Source organism: Leiobunum rupestre, chromosome 5, assembly GCF_980474605.1.
Source record: "Leiobunum rupestre chromosome 5, qqLeiRupe1.1.hap1, whole genome shotgun sequence".
In the NCBI taxonomy this organism is placed as follows: Eukaryota; Metazoa; Arthropoda; class Arachnida; order Opiliones; family Sclerosomatidae; genus Leiobunum; species Leiobunum rupestre.
In genome coordinates, this window is record NC_143388.1 from 68718947 (window position 1) to 68739754 (window position 20808).

Sequence of the window (20808 nt, forward strand, 5' to 3'; positions counted from 1 at the left end):
ATCAATTTTTACATCATTTCAACTTATTCCGTACGATAAAACTTGATAAGATATACGTTCAAGTATCTTTCGAGATAAGCGTAGATAAATGAACAAGTTGGCCTAGACACAATATGTTGATATACGGGAAAACAAATCGTCGCGAGAAATACCCTAAATACATTGACTTTTCGATGATTTTACCCCCATTTCATCCCTTAAATCCCGGATTTCGATCCCGAACCCAAACCCGAACCCGGGATCGATGCCACACCCTCACTTTCCTTCTACTACCAATTATTTAAATTATAATTATTTGTTTAAAAAATAGTTTCATTATTTGAAAAAATAAATGGATACTAAATAGCTTTGGTATTAAATAAGCAGTTTCAGGGGAATCAGTTATTTATTATTTGAACACTTACATATACAGCTACATCGCGCTAAACTGGGAACCCGAATAATACACCATATCATGTATGTTATAACAATTTAGTATCGTCCACCTTCTAAATGTTTGTACTTATCCGACCTTCTTCACAACGAGAGACAATTGTAAAAACTCTAACTACATTTTTATAAAAATGTTTGATACAGAGAGATCAATGACGACCAAACCGTTTAAAAAGACTTATTAATATAATGATTTTTTGTTTTTTATAAATTGTTATTTTGATGATGTAAATTATTAAATTAATTTAGTTGTGGCCATGCGGCGCGCATAGTTTTGAACAGCACCATCAGCAGCCTTAAATTGTAGGTGGGGTCAAGGTGGTGCACACATTTTAACCACATTGTTCAAGGGCAAATTGATGCTGGGAAAAATAAAATAAGTTGACTACTAAGCCATTTATTTAAACTGACAATCATAATATTAAAAACTTTATACTTATTTCGAATTGCATTCATTTTGCATTAGAGAAAGATAGTGCTGTCGTTCAACTTCTACATAAAAACTGAATTTTGACAGCGCAACTCAAAGTGAAAACCATGAGCTGATAATTCCTCGACGCCACCGGATTCTTTTCGTCCAATGGGAAAGCGCTTTTCAAAGGGAGGCGTGCTTTTATATTATCTTTCGCCCAATGCTTCAGGATGTTCAAGCTTACGCTCTCCTTACGTCTAATTATACAAGTCATACTGATATTGGGTAGCAGAAAACAATGGTGTAATAGATATTGCACGTGTTATGGCGGCGAAATATTGCTGTTTGATTTAAGAAAAATATTAAAATGGTATACCTCTTATATTATATATTCCTTACTTTATAGAATAGCGCGTCAAATGATGTTGTTTCGGCATTAATTGACTTCTGCGTGGCCACTTTCCACCTGCCATCTGAAATTTCAGTTACTCAATTTTAAGGGAGATTAACTGAAGTGTTATATCTTTTTGCTATTTCCGTTGATTTCCAAGTGTGTTTTCCTTTTTCCGATTTGATCAACCTCTTGATGCACAGGTCTCTTACAATTTTGTATACAATATGAAGGCACTTATTTAGCCTTTTTACTGCCTTCCCATTCAGGTATCCTTCGCCATACTTAAGCAACTTATGAAAGGACTCCACGTACACTCTGTTTAAAAAGTCTTCGACAGGTGAAATCTTTGCCCTCTTTTTAATTCTGCTAGAAAACTATAATAGATAGATCGATGAAACCAATTGCAACTATTATTTATTTTCCAATAACTTTCGTTATTTATCGGTTTCGTCCACCAAAAATTAATAGTTTTGGCAGCTACCGTCAAAACTCATTTTTGACAACTTCTTAAATATTGGCTCTACGGCACTGACTCGTTCGATTCGTATTTAGAAAATGGAAAAAATTTCCCTCTACAACCAACGGTTGAGAAGTTATCGCGTTTACAAACTTTCGTCGGAATTGAGAAACACCTAAAATGCACCAAGCGATTATTAATAACGTAACTTCTATCTATTATAGTTTTCTAGCAGAATTAAAAAGAGGGCAAAAATTTCACCTGTCGAAGACTTTTTAAACAGAGTGTACATGTTTGTATTAATTCTAGTACCAACGTGAAAACACTTTGCCCACTCTTCTTTTACCGTTACCTACTCTTTTTAAAAATATGCACCAAGTTATTTGGTATCTTCATTCTCGTCCACTTTTTCCACACATTTATTTAAAAGTACTTAAAATTTATCTTTAATTAAACATTTATAAATTATATTAATCTTATATTTAAATAAACATTTATAAATTATATTAATCTTATATTTAAATAAACATTTATAAATTATATTAATCTTATATATAAATAAACATTTATAAATTATATTAATCTTATATTTAAATACACATTTATAAATTATATTAATCTTATAATTAATTAAAAATTTTGTATTTTAATGTAAAATTTGATCGTGACCAGGAATTGAACTCGGGTCGCGTTGTTACCACGCGGGTAGTTCACCGCCGAGCCATTGACTTCCTTAGGGCAAATATTAAAGTAAAGGAATCATTATGATACGGCGGGTTTTTTTTTACTAAACGGATGAATAAAATACCTGTATATATTGTATTTTTGTGAACTAGTTAAAGTCTAAATATTTTACGTATGAAAATTTAAAGGTCAAATCTTGTTTTAGCGCAGTCAGCAGATAAAATGGTTAAGGGGTAGAACCCGTTAGTTTTTTGTAATTTATTTCGTTTTTTCAATCTTTTTATAAATCTATTGTGTGTTTAGCGTATTAGTTCATTTATGAAGAAAATATCGAGTTGTTTACATAGTGGTCTGGGTTTTTAACTGGGTCGTCATTACTTCGTAATTTATTTTAAACGTTTTCTCGACGGATTAAGATGTTTCATGCAGTTCATCAATTGAGTTCGTTTGTTTTATTTATAAAGAGCCCTAACTATTCCGTCTACGGTCATTTATTGATAAAGGAGCTGTCGTTTAGTTAAGGAGCTTCTTGTTAATTCTATTTTTATTGGTGTGGATACTTGGACATCTACGATTCCTAATGCAGTCATTGATTTCCTGGGTGTGCGAGTCATTATATGATATTGGAAATTGGACGGTATTGGCCTTTTTCATGCGGCATGTGTCACAACGTCAACAGGAAATCTACGAGTCGTCCACTACCAGATGTCGAATATAGCTATTCTACGGTATCTTCATCAAGGGCGAGTGTTTAAATAAAACAAGTTGGCAAGCCAAAATATACCTCTCCTCGGAAGAGCTTTTAATTTTCAGTGAAGCGTGGTTCTGCGGTAGAACGCTCACCTGTCGTGCAAGAGGGCTCGGGTTCGAATCCCAGCCGATTAAAAGATTATACTACACCCAATGACAAAAAGAGGGTGCTTTTGGAAAAACCTTTTCCCTGATTCTTGGAAACTGGGTACGCAGTGATTACGCTTTGCTCCGAAAATGCGAACGCGTTCGCATGCCTGACAGACAGACACCGTGGTTGTATAACCCCTCCTAGGGTACAAAGTCCCCTCGGAGAGGTAATGAGTGTTAAAGATGCGGCAAGTATGCCGTAAGCGAGAAAAATATAAATACCCTCTCTTGATATTTATTTCATTAAAATTTGCTTCGTATTATATTTAAATGATAAACTTGTTCCGTAAATAGGGTTAAATTCAATTGTGCACTGTTTTAGTACGTCTAACTCGCTGTTGTAACTACTTAATTTATATTATTCTGAATAAATTAAACTCGGTTGTTTCGTCTCAATTATTTTAATTAAAATTAAAAATGTATACCGGGCGGGATTGAACCGGGATTACGTTTTTAGTCAAGGGTCATCTCGAAAAATTAATACCACTAGGGACAATTCTTCCGAGGAGAGGTATATTTTGGCTTGCCAACTTGTTATTAATTAGACACTTGAATTCTAAGCATTTTGTATATTAAACTTTAAGAATACTTAATAATAACTATTAATAAATAGCTGAACTAGTACTTTAAAAGTTTATATATACACAACAAAATGGTCAAGACCAGTTCGTTTGTACTCCTCGAGGGCTTTTTAAATATTGGTCAAGAGTGCGGGGGAAAATGTAATAGCAAAAGAAAATAACAAAAAATTAAAATACATAACAATGTAGGTAAACGGAAGAAAGTTAATCTGAAGGGTTACAAAACGTAAAAAAACGTAAGGTTTGGACCCATTTAAAATAATTTATTTAATTTAATAAATTATTTGCGATACAACCAGGTACTCCTGCGTACGAAACGTATGCAAAAATCTGTTCAAATGTTTTCTTTTAAGTGGTTTTTTTAAGTATGTCTGGTTTATTATCTGCCACCAGTATTTTTACCTCTCCGAGGAGACAAAGTCCCCTAGGAGGGGTTACACAATCACCGTGTCTGTCTGTCTGTCTGTCTGTCTGTCTGTGTGTCTGTCCTGCGTACGCGTTCACATTTTCATTGCAAAGGTTAATCATTGCGTACGCAGTTGCTAGGACTGTCGAAGGGTTGGCAAAACCACCGAGCGACGGTGTGCGTTAACGGATAAATTTGCGGTTGGGTTTGGTTTGGATGGTGTTTTTTCGTTAAGACTCACCGTCGTGACATTTTTAACTCAGTTATGACGGTTGTGGGTGTTGAGTGTGTTGTGTTTATGTTATGACGGTTGTGGGTGTTGAGTTTGTTGTGTTTATGTTATGACGGTTGTGGGTGTTGAATCTGTTGAGTTTGTTTTTGTTGAGTCTGTTGTGTATGCGTTTATGTTTGTTGGTTTGTACGAGCGTTTTCTCTTCAACTTCTTCTTAATGACTTTGGGGCGGACCGAGTGCTGAGTGTTATGCAACCTCTCAACGTCCAATGGCAGTGTTTCCACCAATTGTACACGGTATTCGTCTTAGTATCAAATTGCGATTTATTAGCGCCGGCCGGGAATCGAACGCGGGTCCGCCTCGTGCCAGAGATTTACTCTAACCACTCAGCCACCAACGCTTGTTAAGTTACGGTGTTTTTCTAAAAAACAGCTTTAGCGAATGTCCTTTACAAAGTTATAACGTTACATCATTTTAAATATTTATAAATTATATTTATCTTATATTTAATTAAATATTTATAAATTATATTAATCTTATATTTAATTAAATATTTATAAGTTATATTAATTAAATATTTGTAAGTTATATTAATTAAATATTTGTAAGTTATATTAATTAAATATTTGTAAGTTATATTAATTAAATATTTGTAAGTTATATTAATTAAATATTTATAATTATATTAATCTTATATTTAATTAAATATTTATAAGTTATATAAATTAAATATTTATAAGTTATATTAATTAAATATTTATAAATTATATTAATCTTATATTTAATTAAATATTTATAAGATATATTAATTTAATATTTATAAATTATATTAATCTTATATTTAATTAAATATTTATAAGTTATATAATTAAATTTCTAATTACATATTGATAAATTATATTTATCTTATATTTAATTAAATATTTAAGTTATATTAAACTAATTCTTTTTCGCGCTTTAAACTTAGGATTTAGCTTCGGTAAGAAATACAGTAACTTTATATGTAACGAAAACTTTAATATAGAACAAAACGAAGTTACATTCAACTACGCGGTTAGATCAAAAAATGAATGAACGGGCGCCAACTAAGCCTATTATTTTTCTTCTTTTTAAAAGTACACACGCGCATATCCAAAAGCTCGTAGAAATTGATCTCGTTTTTAGGATCGTGAATTTGAATTATATAAAATCAATAAGACGGAATTTTTTACAAATGACCCTAATAATATATTTTCTTACTTTCTCCCCACCATGAACAACTTGTTCATAGCTATTCGTCTAACTCTAATGGGTATAACAAATTTATAGGGCGTTTAACTACAGTTCCATTTGGTAGTTTTAAGTTACACGAACGTATTCTTCCGTCTCGACCTTCAAAGACTTCTACTATTCTCGCTATCCTCCAAAGTTGACGTGGTTGGTTGTCGCCTTGTAATAGTACAATGTCTCCCTGTTTGATCGGTGATTTTGACGTGACGGACTTTAAATTGTGGGCAGTTTGTAGCTCTAACAAATAATGTTTCTTCCACATTTTCCATATTTGGTTTAGAAGGCGCTGTTGGTAGTTCCATCTAGATATTGCTTGTTTTCTGGAAGCCAGCTGTGATGGTTCAAGATTTCCGTTTGGTGGTAAAGCGGTTAACCTCTTTCCGCCAAGAAAATGCGCTGGGGTCAAGGCTTCAGGTTCTCCCGCTGCGTCACTTTGATAAGTTAATGGCCGAGAGTTCATAACTGCTTCTACTTCACAAAGAACGGTGTACATTTCTTCAAATTTTAGGAATGCATTTTTCAAAATTTTCTTTAGAGTTGTTTTAATAGTCTTTACGATTCTCTCATAAAACCCGCCCCACCAAGGGGCCCTTTCGACTATAAATTTCCATTTGATACCTGTTCGACCGAAGTAATTCAACACTTCTTCAGATTTTATGCTATTCCAAATAGCGGTCCAGTCTCTATCGGCTCGTAGAAAACTCTTTGCGTTATCGGAATAAATTGCTGCGCAAAGACCTCGTCTAGAGATAAATCGTCTTAGAGACATTAAAAAATATTCTGTGCTCATATCTGTTACAAGTTCCAAGTAAACCGCTCTTGTAACAGCGCAAGTAAACAAACAGATGTACGACTTCTTCGCTTTGTTGTTTTCATCTCTTATGTAGATCGGTCCTGCAAAATCGAGACCGGTTACTTGAAATGGAGGCGTCTCGGAAATTCTGTCTCTAGGTAACGGCGCTGTAATTTCTTCCGAATGTTTAACTCGCCATTTTTTACATACCAAGCACACATTTATTCGCTTTTTGACCAATTGTCTGGCTTTTATAATCCAATAAGTTTCTCTAAGTTTTGCTAACGTACTGGTCACGCCCATATGGCAGACTTTAAAATGCTCATCATCTACTACGAGCTCACAAAATCGGTGATTATTCGGTAATATAATTGGATGCTTTTCATTAAAAGTTAAGTTGGCTTCTTGTAAACGTCCACCCACTCTTAATAAACCGTTCTCGTCGAGGAATGGGTGAAGCTGTTTTATTACGGAAGTTGTAGAAATTTCTCTTCTTAATTTCAAGTCAGTTTCTTCGTACTGGAACGCTTCTCTTTGAACTTGTCGTATCCAAATTATTTTCGCCTCTTCTAGTTCCTCAGTAGTTATAGTAGAATTTGGTTGTTCAATGAGCCTTCTACTGAGTTTGATAAATCTCATTACCATCGCTGTAATGCGATAAACGGTGTATATTGAACTGTAGTTTGATAAGTTTAAAAGCGGTTCATTTGGTTCATTCGCGTGACAAATCGCTTGTATTATCTCTTTCGACGCTTTTTTTACTTCTTGTTCAATTTCCAATTTATCGGTTTCGTTTATGACATATTGACCACCGTGTTTGCCTTTCCATTCGTCGTCTTCCGATAAAAGCCAGCTTGGACCGTACAACCAAAATTCACTTTCATTTAATTCGCGCAACGATTTTCCGCGGGTTGGTAGGTCAGCCGGGTTTTCTTTGCCTGAACAGTGGTACCAACGCGAAGGCTGTGTTAAACGTTGAATCTCATCAACTCGATTTGCTACGAATGGGAGCAATTCTCTTGGATGTTCACGTCGAATCCATTCAATGGTGATGCGAGAGTCAGACCACAGGAAGATGTCGGTCTTAGGTACATTGACACTTTGACTGATCCGACTGGTTAAACGTGCACCAATCAGGGCACCCATGAGTTCCAACCGTGGGAGGGTCATTTTTTTGTTTTCACATGGCGCTACTCTGGATTTTGATGACAGTAAGCGACTTGTAATTTCTCCACTTTCAAATTGTGTTCGAAGGTAAATGACGGCGCTGTAGGCGACTTCACTCGCGTCGCAAAAACAGTGAAGTTGTTGATTTAAGATTGAATCTTCATTTTTATTTGGAAAAGCGAGACGTGGAATAGAAAACAATCGCAGATCTGCTAGTTCCGTATACCAGTTTTTCCATTCCTTTGCGATATCTGTGGGTAAGTCATCGTCCCAACCCAATTTTGCTACCCAAGTCTTCTGAAATATTATTTTGGCTCGAATGGTGTATGGAGTTATAAAACCAATTGGATCGAAAATTCTAGCTGAAAACTTGAGAACACTCCGTTTGGAGTTAGAAATGTCCCACATTTGTTGAATTAAAGAATCCACTTCATACCGGAAGTTATCTGTTGTAGGTTTCCATGTCATTCCCAAAACCTTCGTCGAGTAAATTGAGCTTATCAACGGAAGAGTTTTTTCATTTAACTCCAATGAAGGAGAGTCTCCCTCTGTAAAACCTTCGTGTATAAATTTCGCTCTCAAACTAGCTGAATTTGTTTCCCATTTTCTTAAATTAAAACTGGCTTCTCCTAAAATTGACTTTGCTTCACTAGCCGTCCTATAGGCAGAATCTTCATTTTCGGATCCCGATATTAAGTCATCCACATATAAGTCCTCTGATAGAATTTGACATGTTTGTGGATAAGTATCCTGATATTTATCTACGTGATGTTTGATTGTAGCTGACAAGTGAAATGGGCTGGAAGTGACTCCAAAAAGTACTCTATTAAACCGAAATTTGACTATATTTTGTGGCGCTTCCATCTTTGAGGGATCTTCTAACCATAGAAATCTTGTTGCGTTTCTATTTTCCTTAGCTATACGAATTTGAAGAAACGCTTGTTCTACGTCTGCTACCAGCGCTATGGGTTTCATCCGAAATCGTATAAGTACGACAAATACGTCGGGGTTTAAATTAGGTCCCGCCAAAAGATTGTCATTTAGAGACTTTTCATTTCGTTCGTGCGAGGACGCGTCAAAAACAATTCGAACTTTAGTTGTTGAGCGATCTTCCTTTATAACAGGACTGTGTGGAAGGTAATAGACCCTTGTTCCTTCATTCTCATGTTCAGGGGTTACACGCTCTATTATTTCTCTATCTTCGTAATCCTTTAAAACATCCCTGTACTTCAAGAATAAGGCAGTGTCTCGCGAGAACCTTCTGTTAAGACTTAGAAATCGATTCAAGGCCATTTTGTAGTTATCCGCTAAATTCGGATTTTCACTGACGAAAGGAAGGTTAACTTCATATCTTCCATCGACGAACTGTACTGAATCTTTAAACATTTTTATAGCAGTTACGTCGGCTTGAGTTTTCGCCGTGGGCTCATCTTGCAAAATACCTAATGATTCTGTTTCCCAAAACGACTGAAGCGTGTCGTTTATGGCCTGTTCTTGAGTTATAATTTTCATAGCCAAGACTGGTCTCGGCAATCCGTTTTCAGTGACGCAGTTAGATGAGGTTATCTGCGAAGGACCCTGTACTACCCATCCAAATATAGTTTTCATAGCTACTAGCGATGGAGTTAATCTAACGATATCAATGTTGACAATTTGCCAATAGTATTCAGCTCCTATTAGGATATCTATGGCCTCTTTTCCGTTGTATTTGTGGCTGCAATCATCGGCTAATTTTAGTCCTTTATAGTTAAGATGTTCTTTAATGTCGTCATTGGGAACTGATATCAAGGCTGTACTTATACGTGGTGTTTCTAGGGCTTGAATCGTTATACGCTTATTATCTACGAGGCTGTTAAGTTTCAATTCTACTCTTCTAAAAGTCGTGACGCTAGGATTTGACGAACCGAAAGTACAAACCTTTAAGGTCTCTTCGCCAATCAATTTTAAACCTAATTCTCGAGACAAATTCGATGACACGAATGTCCTTTGACTGCCTCCGTCCAGCAAACACCTTGCGACTGTCTTCGTGGCCGTTCCCGATACTGATACTTTAGCAGTCTGCAATAAAATATTATCATTTCCGGTTGTATGTGTTGCTACGCTAGTTGTCTTCGAGGAAGCTTTGATGTCTTTGGAAGTATTACAATCTCTTTCCTTGAAGGTTTCGCTCTCTTTGATTTTTGTCGACTCTCTACTCTTATTAGACACCTCGCTTCGTTTTCTCTCAATTTCTTCACACATTGCCGTGTGGTGGCGTCTTTTGCAGTGTTTGCACTGAATTTTAGTACGACAATTTCTAGAAAAATGTTCTCCATTTAGACATCGAAAGCAAATTCTTTTCTTAATTAATATTTCTCTCTTCTCTGTAAGCGTAGTGTTCTTGCAATCTTCTAATTTATGCGCTTCTTTTTCACAAAACATGCAGAATGATCTAGTATCATTTCCCATAAATAAAGCTGCTGAAGACGACATTCTTCTAGATGTGGAATCGTTATTTTGATTTGGGCTCTTAAAGCTGCTAGATGACGCTTTCTCTTTAGAATGGCCCTGAGTTAGCCTAAACGTTCGTTCCCTGCTTTCTAAGTCTTCTTTTACGTATTCCATAAATTCTTTGACTTTCCATTTCCCCTTTGATTGTGGAGTTTTATGGAAGCCAAGCGCTATCTCTTGTGGAATTAATCTTACAAGCATAGGACAAAGAAAACTCGCATAGCTTTCTGGTGAGGTCCCTAATGATTCCAAGCTTCGCATGTGAACCATACAGCTATCATAAAATTTTCTCAAACCTACTAAATCGTTCACTTTAGTAACTGCTTGTAATTCTAACATCTTTTCAGTGTGAGCGTCTATCAAGGTTTTTTCATCTCCGTATCGATCTTGTAATAGTTTTATCGCTACTTTGTAATTAACTGCGTTAACTGGTAGGCCATCGATTATGCTAGCTGCCTTGCCGCCTAAATGCGATAATAAATAATAAAAACGGTCCAAATCGTTTAACTCTTGGTTATTATGTACGGTAGCTTCATAATGGCTCCAAAACTTTAGCCAATGGCATTCGTCTCCTTCGAACGTCTTTATTTGGATTGTCGGCAGTTTAATGGCATTTAGGTTTGAACTTGCCTTTCGCTGTATCGATGCTTTCAACTTTTCGATAGCTATCTGAGCTTTTGTCTTCACAGTAATAATTTCTTCACGAATTTTCTCTACTTCTTGAAGTTCGGCTCCTAATTGATCCAAATTCACAATGTCTTCTATCGCATCGTCCAGTTTCTTAAGAACGTTTTCTCTAGGCTCAATTTGGTGAATAAGCTCCTCTAATTTACCGATGTTTGTTGGATCGCTGGTGAGGACTGTTTCAATCGTTCTGACAGTCTCTGCGATGAGATGTCTGTAGTATTTGCGCTTTTCGTTTTTTCTATCGTATTCCGACATTGCACTTCTTAACCACTTTTAACTCTCTAATTAAATCCAAAGTCCCGGGTTTCGGCACCATAAACTAATTCTTTTTCGCGCTTTAAACTTAGGATTTAGCTTCGGTAAGAAATACAGTAACTTTATATGTAACGAAAACTTTAATATAGAACAAAACGAAGTTACATTCAACTACGCGGTTAGATCAAAAAATGAATGAACGGGCGCCAACTAAGCCTATTATTTTTCTTCTTTTTAAAAGTACACACGCGCATATCCAAAAGCTCGTAGAAATTGATCTCGTTTTTAGGATCGTGAATTTGAATTATATAAAATCAATAAGACGGAATTTTTTACAAATGACCCTAATAATATATTTTCTTACATATATTAATTAAATATTTATAAATTATATTAATCTTATATTTAATTAAATATTTGCAAGTTATATTAATCTTATATTTAATTAAATATTTGCAAGTTATATTAATTAAATATTTGTAAGTTATATTAATTAAATATTTATAAATTATATTAATCTAATATTTAATTAAAAATTTATAAATTATATTAATCTAATATTTAATTAAAAAATTATAAATTATATTAATCTTATATTTAATTAAATATTTATAAATTATTCTAATCTTATATTTAATTAAATATTTATAAATTATATTAATCTTATATTTAATTAAATATTTATAAATTATATTAATCTTATATTTAATTAAATATTTATAAATTATATTAATCTTATATTTAATTAAATATTTATAAATTATATTAACCTTATATTTAATTAAATATTTATAAATTATATTAATCTTATATTTAATTAAATATTTATAAGTTTTATTAATTAAATATTTATAAATTATATTAATCTTATATTTAATTAAATATTTTTAAGTTATATTAATTAAATATTTATAAATTATATTAATCTTATATTTAATTAAATATTTATAAGTTATTTTAATTACATATTTATAAATTATATTAATCTTATATTTAATTAAATATTCATAAGTTCTATTAATTAAATATTTATTAATTATATTAATCTTATATTTAATTAAATATTTATAAGTTATATTAATGAAATATTTATAAATTATATTAATTAAATATTTGTAAATTATATTAATCTTATATTTAATTAAATATTTATAAGTTATATTAATTAAATATTTATAAATTATATTAATTAAATATTTGTAAATTATATTAATCTTATATTTTTATCTTTGGTTTTTTGAGATTATTTTGTTTTCACGAAAACGTACAGTTTCGGAGGAGACTTTATAGTGTGTAGGTCGTGTTGTTTAGCTTATCCGGTTTCATGATAATAACGTCGAAAATTCCTGTTTGTTAATGGTAAGGTGCCGCACTAACTATTCCGTCTACGGTCATTTATTGATAAACGAGCTGTGGTTTAGTTAAGTGGCTTTCTGTGCTTTGTGATGGTAAGTTTTTCGCTTCTTGTTAATTCATTTTTTATTGGTGTGGATACTTGGACATCTACGATTCCTAATGCAGTCATTGATTTCCTGGGTGTGCGAGTCATTATATGATATTGGAAATTGGATTGTATTGGTCTTTTTCATGCGGCATGTGTCACAACGTCAACAGGAAGTCTACGAGTCTTCTACTACCACATATCGAAAATAGCTATTCTACGGTATCTTCATCAACGGCGAGTGTTGAAATAAATTGAGCGTTAAAGATGCGGCAAGTATTTCATAAGCGAGAAAAATACAAATACCCTCTGTAGATATTTCTTTCATTAAAATTTGCTTCGTATTATATTTAAATGATAAACTTGTTCCGTAAATAGGGTTAAATTCAATTGTGCACTGTTTTAGTACGTCTAACTCGCTGTTGTAACTACTTAATTTATATTATTCTGAATAAATTAAACTCGGTTGTTTCGTCTCAATTATTTTAATTAAAATTAAAAATGTATACCGGGCGGGATTGAACGGGGATTACGTTTTTAGTAAATAACTCTGAATTGCGGAGGTATATCTTTAAGGGTCATCTCGAGAAATTAATACCACTAGGGACAATTCTTCCGAGGCGAGGTATATTTTGGCTTGCCAACTTGTTATTTCGTGCATCAGTTTTTAGATGTTTCTATTTTTTTACAATCATATGAGGAAATTTTGGGAGCTAGCCAAGCAGATTAAGCACGAGTGCAACTGTTTCCCACTGATTATTCTGTTTATGGTTATGAGCACTGCTTTTACGCAGCTGAGGCTCTTCACATTTGTTAAGTTAGAAGAGACCACCTATGGACTGTGAGAAGGATGATAAAATACGCGAAAAAGTTGATTAGTCCATAATTAATTAATTAATTAATTAATTAATTATGGACTAATCTACTTTTTCGTGAATTTTATCATCTTCACATTTGGGTTTCTTAAGATGAGAAATAGAGGGTTCCACTAGGGTTGCAACGGTTCCACTTTTTTGGACTATCTCGGTTCCGGTTCCTTAATTTTTTCTTTATCGGTTCCGGTTACGGTTCCAGTGTGTTTAGTATTAATTAAAGTTAAATACACAAACAATTCAAATGAAGTTAAAGATAAATAAAATACACCACATTTATTTATTTAGAATATTAAATTTGTTTTTGATAATTGTTTTTTAAATATTAGCTTTCTCAGTGACGTAGCTATGGGTTCGTTGGGGGGGGATGATTTACTTTCAAGTTTTGAGGAGACATTGCCTTCCCTTCTTCTCCTCATTTCAGGGGCGTAGGAACGTTTTAGAACTTGGAGGGGGCAAAGAGAAACGAAACGGGGTCTAAAAGCTTAGCCCCCGATGTAGAGTGAGTAATCGGTCGCGAATGTCATTAAGGCATTAACAGTAACAACAGTTATCATACGAAGTGTATTTTAGTCTTTAGAGTCGTTTATGAATTTAAGATACACGAATCCACAATAATAAAATGAGAATAGTTTTGAATTTTTAAATTAGTGTAGCTTCACCGAATGCATTGGCTACTGTTTGACTACTTTGTAAATTGGCGGGAAAAGACACAGTAATGAGAATTTGAGCTTTTGAAGATTTCAACTTACCAAAAAGTTGAAGGGCCAATAACATTAGTTGCTCCTCCCAGCAAAATTCTAGGGAGGGGCATCGCCCCCTGGTTCCTACGCTTCTGCCTCATTTCATTGAAAAAAAAAGACGTGTTTTCTATGACTCATTTTGATTTCAGTTGCGTGTATCGTTCTAAATGGAGTCCATATTATTTCGTTCAATAAGCATTGTCATTTGTGAAATGTAAGCAAACGCATAAGTTGAAATTTTAGATTTTCTAGACAAAAACTACCCAGGCCAGCGATTATATTATGCAAACGAATAAGCCTTACCTTAAAAACTTTAAATTCGGAAACACAACTTCAGTATGTTACTTTCATTATGTACGTTGTTTGGATATTTATGCGACGGTTATTGTGGTTGTATTTATAAAGTTTTGGGCGCGCCTGTTGAAACATAAAGAAATATCTGTAGCAAGTAAAACATTAACTTGAGCTGACAAGAGAAAAAACTAGACGAGGCCTCGCGCGGTCAGACTGTACACAGTCCCATAGGCAATTTGGGGGGCCCTCGAAGGAAGCCCCCCACCCCGCGTTGTGGAGTCTGCCGGGGCGTAATTACGCTGTTTCTCCTCTAAGTCGGATGCGAAGGGGTCAAAAATTATGCTTGCCCATTGCCCCACTAAATAACTGCTCGGAAGGCCCACTAGTAGCAGTAGACAACAAATATTTTTTGTGGCCTTTGCTACATTTGTGAAATTTTGTCGAGTTTTCCGACTGAAGAAAATAAAACTAAAACTATCGCGGATTTCCGGATAGTTTTTATAGCAAACATTTGGAAGACGAGCCCATTTTCAATTGGGAATACGTAAGGGTGTGACAGTTGACAGTTACGTAGAAACCCAATACTAAAAAACTTTATTTATTTTATTAAAATTTAGTTTTGTGATTGGGAGAAAAGCCTGTAGGGATAGGGAATAGGTGAGCCGTTTTCTTTTGCAAAAGAGGATTTAAGAGCCAATGGCGCCATCCCTATGCGAATACAGACAATTATAGCAACATAAAAGGTGTAATTATCACCAGCGGCTACATTTGATTATTGTGACAGAGCTCCAGCGGCTTCGTAGCTAATGATAATACAATCACTAACGAGTTCGCTACTCCTATAGGTTCATATTTCTTGCTAGAATTTAATTCCATAACGTAAACTAAAGTATATTCGTCACTTGTTGGTTACTTCACGAAAATCTTCTTCCGTTATTCCCGCGTAACTGAATGGTCCAAGTTGACAGTACTTTTATGTAAATTTTAGTCAATAAATTGTACACTAAAGCTGAATATGTAATAAAGATATTGTAAAAAGCAAGTTTATTTTCATTCTCTTTTAAGTTCAAACAAGATTCAAATTACTATGGAGGATTATTTTTAATTATTGTTATTTTCATAAAAGATGTTGTTCTAAAGTAAATGAAATTTAAAGTAGATGGCATTGTTTCAGGGCAATTACTTTTTGGTTTGTTAGAAGATGGCGTAAGAAACGTTTTGATTAAAAAATGAAAAATAGATGGCATTGCAAATTATCTTCCCTAAAAGAGCACTAGATGACACCGTGCACTTAATTTTGGAGTAGGGGGCGTTGAAACGTTATTTCCGGAACATAGGTCATCACGAGTCACGTCACACTAGTGACAACGCTGCAGCCCTTCAATTGGCCAAGCAAGAGGGGAAAGAATATGGAAATCAGTGAGCTCTCGTCGAATGGTAGCACCGAAATAAGTAGGCGTTTCCCTTCTTACTTGCGGGGTCATGCAGAATACGACCGTAGGTCTTTTGATTAGATGACTTTCACAAAAAATACAAGAGTAACAAAACTAGAGTTGAAATTTTAAAAAACCGCAATTCTTATGAACATCGTTAATAAATAAAATAGCCCGAAGAATACCATCTTTTTCGCGTCTTTTTATGCCCTTTACTTGCCCTTCGTCCGTCCGCCATAACCTTCGACCCTCAGTGGGGAGACAGGTTAACGCCTTTGGGGGGTGGAAAATTGAGATTGAGGGTTTAAGTTTGAGAACTAAACAAGGACGCGTATAAAAAGGATAAAGAAGAATTCCCTAAAATAATTTCGCCTTCTGGTTTGACCAATAGGTCAACGGCGACTGAAACGTTTATTGGCGGGCCATGATGTCTAAATCCACTTTGCAGTCTTTACTTTTATTTGACTTTTAGCAAAAAAGTAACGTACCCGTCATTTAATCGAGTCCACCTAAAGTTAATTTTTTATGGACGGTATAAAAGGTTTTTGCACTATCAGCTCGTTCCTACTGCTTTCCACGACGTTCCAGAAACCCACGTTAGACTGTGTATTTCCTCGGTGCATTTATTTGCTACATTCTATTCCAAAATGAGGGAAATCGTGCATGTGCAAGTTGGACAGTGTGGTAACCAAATTGGATCGAAGGTATGAAAATATCGTTGTTAAATTAAATAACTTTGACCTTCGGCTACCTTTACGTGAATATCCGAGCATTCCCTTAAGCCCAGTTCACACTATACAATTAATTGGGCCACTTAATTGAAACCAACTAATTGTAAGCAAGAAAATTGTAGTGTGAACAGAAAAAGTTGGAACAATGGTTACCATTCACACTGTTCAATTTTCTTGCTTACAATTAGTTGGTTTCAATTAAGTGGCCTAATTAATTGTATGGTATGAACTGGGCTTTAGTTAATGTTGCAATTTAGAGTTAAAAGGGTGAAAAAGTGTTAGGCGGGATATTGGTCTTTTCGAGTGTATAATAATGGCAGTTTAACGTCGCATGACGTCATCCATGCATTTTCCTATTGATAAATTTTCGCGCCCACAATGACGGCCATGGCCAGAGCTACGGAGTGCTAGTAATCTATTCGAATTTTTGAAACGAGTTGGGTTTTGAAAGGTAAATTTTATCGTCCGCTAGCAGTAGTGGTGCCAGGGTTTCTATAGGTTAACAATACTATCTAAGGAGAGCCTTTATTTTTATTCTTGGCCTGTTCAGTCTAATTGTATTCCCTAAAGCAAGCCCAACATGGTGATGCAGCCTTAAAATATGAATTTCTATGCCATCTCCTTTCAATTACGAATCTTGAAGTTAAACCACCATAAATGTTAGCTAATTTTACGTTTTTGTGGTTTCGTGGTAGGCTCTCGAGTATATTAAGTATTATTTCTTGATATAATTTTATTTAAAAGTAAGTTTAAAAGAACGGCTAAACTTGTTTTCTGTACTGCTGACTAATTCAAAGCTTGGCGGATGTTTTATATTGTAAACACGATCCTTTACATGTTCATAAAAACGTTGATTAAGCATTAGCTTAGTTCAAATTGCAATAAATATTCATCGGGTTCGAGTGATCAATTTTGTATCATCTTTTTCGATAAGAAACTTCCAGTGACGCGAACTTATTTTTATTCTATTTAAAAGCCGTACTTTAAATTTATTTTGGTGTAATTTCATTTAGTTCTGGGAAGTAATCTCGGAAGAACACGGAATTACCCCTGATGGCCTGTACACGGGCACTTCGGATTTGCAACGGGAGAGGATCAACGTCTACTACAACGAGGCCTCTGGTAACTGTGCCGTCTTTAAATAATTGACCATTTTTAAGAAATTTGAATTTGTTTCAATGCTCGTTATTTATTAAATATGCAACGGAGTTTTTAATTCTGTTTTATATTTATGGTGAATTATAACGATAAAATAAACAACTTCTGCTCGTCAATTTTTAAAGTAAGCCGATAAAAAAGCTGCAGTTTTGTTCATAACTGGTCTCCCCACGAAACGTCATAGTGTTAAAATAAATTTTCCACGAAACCAGTAATACCGAAATCAATATAAACCACAATTTCAGCTGAAAAATTCGTGCCAAGGGCCGTTCTTGTGGATCTCGAGCCTGGAACCATGGATTCTGTTCGTTCCGGAGTCTTCGGGCAGCTCTTCAGACCAGACAACTTCATACATGGTTAGTTAATTGCAACTGTAACGTAGATTTTACCGTAAACAACCAACGGTAACCTGATTTGGGGCCTTGAGGTAGATTCGGAAAAATAAATACGAGAAATTATTTTGGTTCAACACTAATTTCTAGAAAGTGCCTCAAAGTTCATTCATAATCCGAAGCTGATACGGTACGGTGTATCTTCTAAATTTTTATACATAGTGTTCATTAACAAGGCAAACTAGGCCTTAAATTTAAAATCTGTTAAAAAAGCGAATTTTAACTACTAAGTCACGTTGCAAGAGTTAGGAGTGCTGTGAAATATGAAGATTGCAATAACAGTATCCGTGTCTTTAAAGACATTCGAAATTACGAAGATCAGTGACTTTGTGATAAAAACAGAAAATGCCATGGTTTGTTAATCCAAATGTCTTACGGTTTAGAGTCCTCAAGTTTCGTGGTTTTTTAAGTCCTATTCTCAGCCAATAATCCTTGCACGATCAACGTGACTAAAACGTCGCTGCAAAAACTATTTATAATAGCTAGTATTTTTCATTTCCTAAAGGTCAAAGTGGGTCTGGTAACAATTGGGCTACAGGTCATTACACAGAAGGAGCGGAGCTTGTGGATAGCGTAATGGACCTTGTTCGCAAAGAATCCGAAAGTGTAGACTGTCTTCAAGGGTTTCAAATGACTCACTCATTGGGTGGCGGAACCGGGTCCGGAATGGGAACTCTGCTTGTGTCAAAAATGGGGGAAGAATATCCCGATCGAATAATGGCCACGTTTTCAGTGGTCCCGTCTCCAAAAGTAGGTTTTATTTAAATTATTTTATCTCCAGAAATATAATGTGTTACTTTTTTATAGGTATCGGACACCGTGGTGGAGCCCTACAACGCTACTCTGTCCGTGCATCAGTTGGTGGAAAACACGGACGAAACTTTCACCATTGACAACGAAGCTCTTTACGACATTTGTGTCCGTACCTTAAAACTGTCCAACCCCAGCTACCGAGATCTGAATCATTTGATATCGCACACCATGTCGGGCGTTACAACCTGTTTGAGGTTCCCTGGCCAGCTCAACGCGGATCTGCGCAAGTTGGCAGTCAATATGGTTCCTTTCCCGCGTCTCCATTTCTTCATGCCGGGCTTTGCTCCTCTGACAGCGAGAACAAGTCAAGATTATAAGACTCTGTCGGTTCCAGAGTTAACCCTACAGGTACATTGTTCGTAAACTGTGGCTTTTAAAAAGGAATTATATTAAGATATTTACCTAGACATCCCTTTGTTAAAACCATAGATATCTTGATCTATCCCACTTGAAGGTTTTGGTTTCGTAATTTGTGTAATCTACTGCCTAAAATGTGATATTTAGTTGACCATTTAATTTAACACATAGATGTTCGACGCCAAAAACATGATGGTGGCTTGCGATCCTCGACATGGAAGGTACTTGACGTGCGCCGCCATGTTCAGAGGCCGAATGAGCATGAGGGAAGTCGACGACCAAATGCTCAATATTCAGAACAAATACAGCAGGTACATAAAAATATCTTTTGGCGTTGTAGACTAATTGGCGCCAAAATTGCGCTTTGGAAACTTGGATTCGGAGAATTTGTGTAGAATGGCGCTAATGTTTCCTGACAAAGTCTTATGCATTTGTTCGTTTGCGCTTATATATCTCTCTTTATGTAGCTATTTCGTAGAGTGGATTCCGAGTAACGTAAAAGTGGCGGTGTGCGACATTGCCCCGAAAGGTCTGAAGATGTCTGGAACATTTGTCGGCAATTCTACGGCCATACAAGAAGTATTCAAGCGTATAGGTCAACAATTTTCTGGTAAATCCAAATATTTCTTTTGTTATACCTTAATGTTTGAAACCCGCGGATCATCATAAAAAAGATATACTGAACTAGGTTTTCTTAGTTACTCGCGCAGCGTTTTTTCCGAAACTATTCTTTATGGTTGAACTAAAAATTGAGCTCTTTCCAATATTAAAGGCGGTGTTCTTAAGTACTAAACTCTCTTCTTGCAATATGAATTTCAACCCCAAAAGAAGTTTTATTGGAAATTTGCTGTATTTTTGTTATATAGCTCGCAGTGTTAGTTTTCTGTAAATGGTGTCACCCTTATGGAAGTACATTAGACTTTTGCTTATATTGTTTATATTTACCTTCAGCCATGTTCAAAAGAAGGGCCTTCCTGCACTGGTACACAGGCGAAGGAATGGACGAGATGGAGTTCACCGAAGCCGAGTCCAACATGAGCGACTTAATTTGCGAATACCAGCAATATCAGGAAGCGACGGTGGAGGACGAAGGGGAATTTGAAGATTCGGAGGCTGAGACAAATTCAGTTTTTCTGTAATATTTTTTAAGATCTCGAAGCTTAAATTAGTCCAGTATTTATTTCGGCAATTTTAAAACTAATGTGCGCTACTGTTAAATTATTTTAAATCAAAACACTTAATAAAACTTTTACGCTTTTATCTAACCTTCAATGAGTTTATTGGGCTGATCATTTCTTCATAATAGGCGTTACATAGTTTCTCCTTAGATGCATTATTATTAAATTAAAACCACTCGTTACACGAAAAGTCTCGCGTTAAAGATGATCAGGCTAAGGGCCCAGCCACTTATAAA

General features: G+C 35.0%; 2 protein-coding genes across 3 annotated transcripts; one reads left to right on the forward strand and one right to left on the reverse strand.

Annotated features, from left to right (window-relative positions):
- Nucleotides 1-5769: 5769 nt before the first annotated feature.
- LOC149945675 (uncharacterized) lies at nucleotides 5770-11160 on the reverse strand. Its single transcript, XM_090176672.1, has one exon. It carries the CDS (start codon nucleotides 11158-11160, stop codon nucleotides 5770-5772), a length of 5391 nt encoding a protein of 1796 aa, XP_090032798.1.
- Nucleotides 11161-16584: 5424 nt separating this feature from the next.
- Nucleotides 16585-20537, forward strand: LOC149945676 (tubulin beta-2 chain-like). Of its 2 annotated transcripts, XM_090175129.1 has the most exons (8): nucleotides 16585-16647; nucleotides 17688-17796; nucleotides 18078-18188; nucleotides 18730-18974; nucleotides 19032-19385; nucleotides 19566-19705; nucleotides 19862-20004; nucleotides 20346-20537. In XM_090175129.1, exons 1-8 carry the CDS (start codon nucleotides 16591-16593, stop codon nucleotides 20531-20533), a joined length of 1347 nt encoding a protein of 448 aa, XP_090031255.1. In that variant the 5' UTR covers nucleotides 16585-16590; the 3' UTR covers nucleotides 20534-20537. The 2 variants fall into 2 exon arrangements, with proteins under 2 accessions (XP_090031255.1, XP_090031256.1); XM_090175130.1 differs by lacking the exon at nucleotides 19862-20004.
- Nucleotides 20538-20808: the final 271 nt, after the last annotated feature.

Excerpts from the sequence above, each read along its gene's own strand:
- LOC149945675 (XM_090176672.1), bottom strand. The coding sequence starts at position 11,160 with ATGTCGGAATACGATAGAAAAAACGAAAAGCGCAAATACTACAGACAT.
- LOC149945676 (XM_090175129.1), top strand. The coding sequence starts at position 16,591 with ATGAGGGAAATCGTGCATGTGCAAGTTGGACAGTGTGGTAACCAAATT. Across the intron at positions 16,648-17,687 it reads GTAACCAAATTGGATCGAAG|TTCTGGGAAGTAATCTCGGA; the intron begins GTATGAAAATAT and ends AATTTCATTTAG. Across the intron at positions 18,189-18,729 it reads ACCAGACAACTTCATACATG|GTCAAAGTGGGTCTGGTAAC; the intron begins GTTAGTTAATTG and ends CATTTCCTAAAG.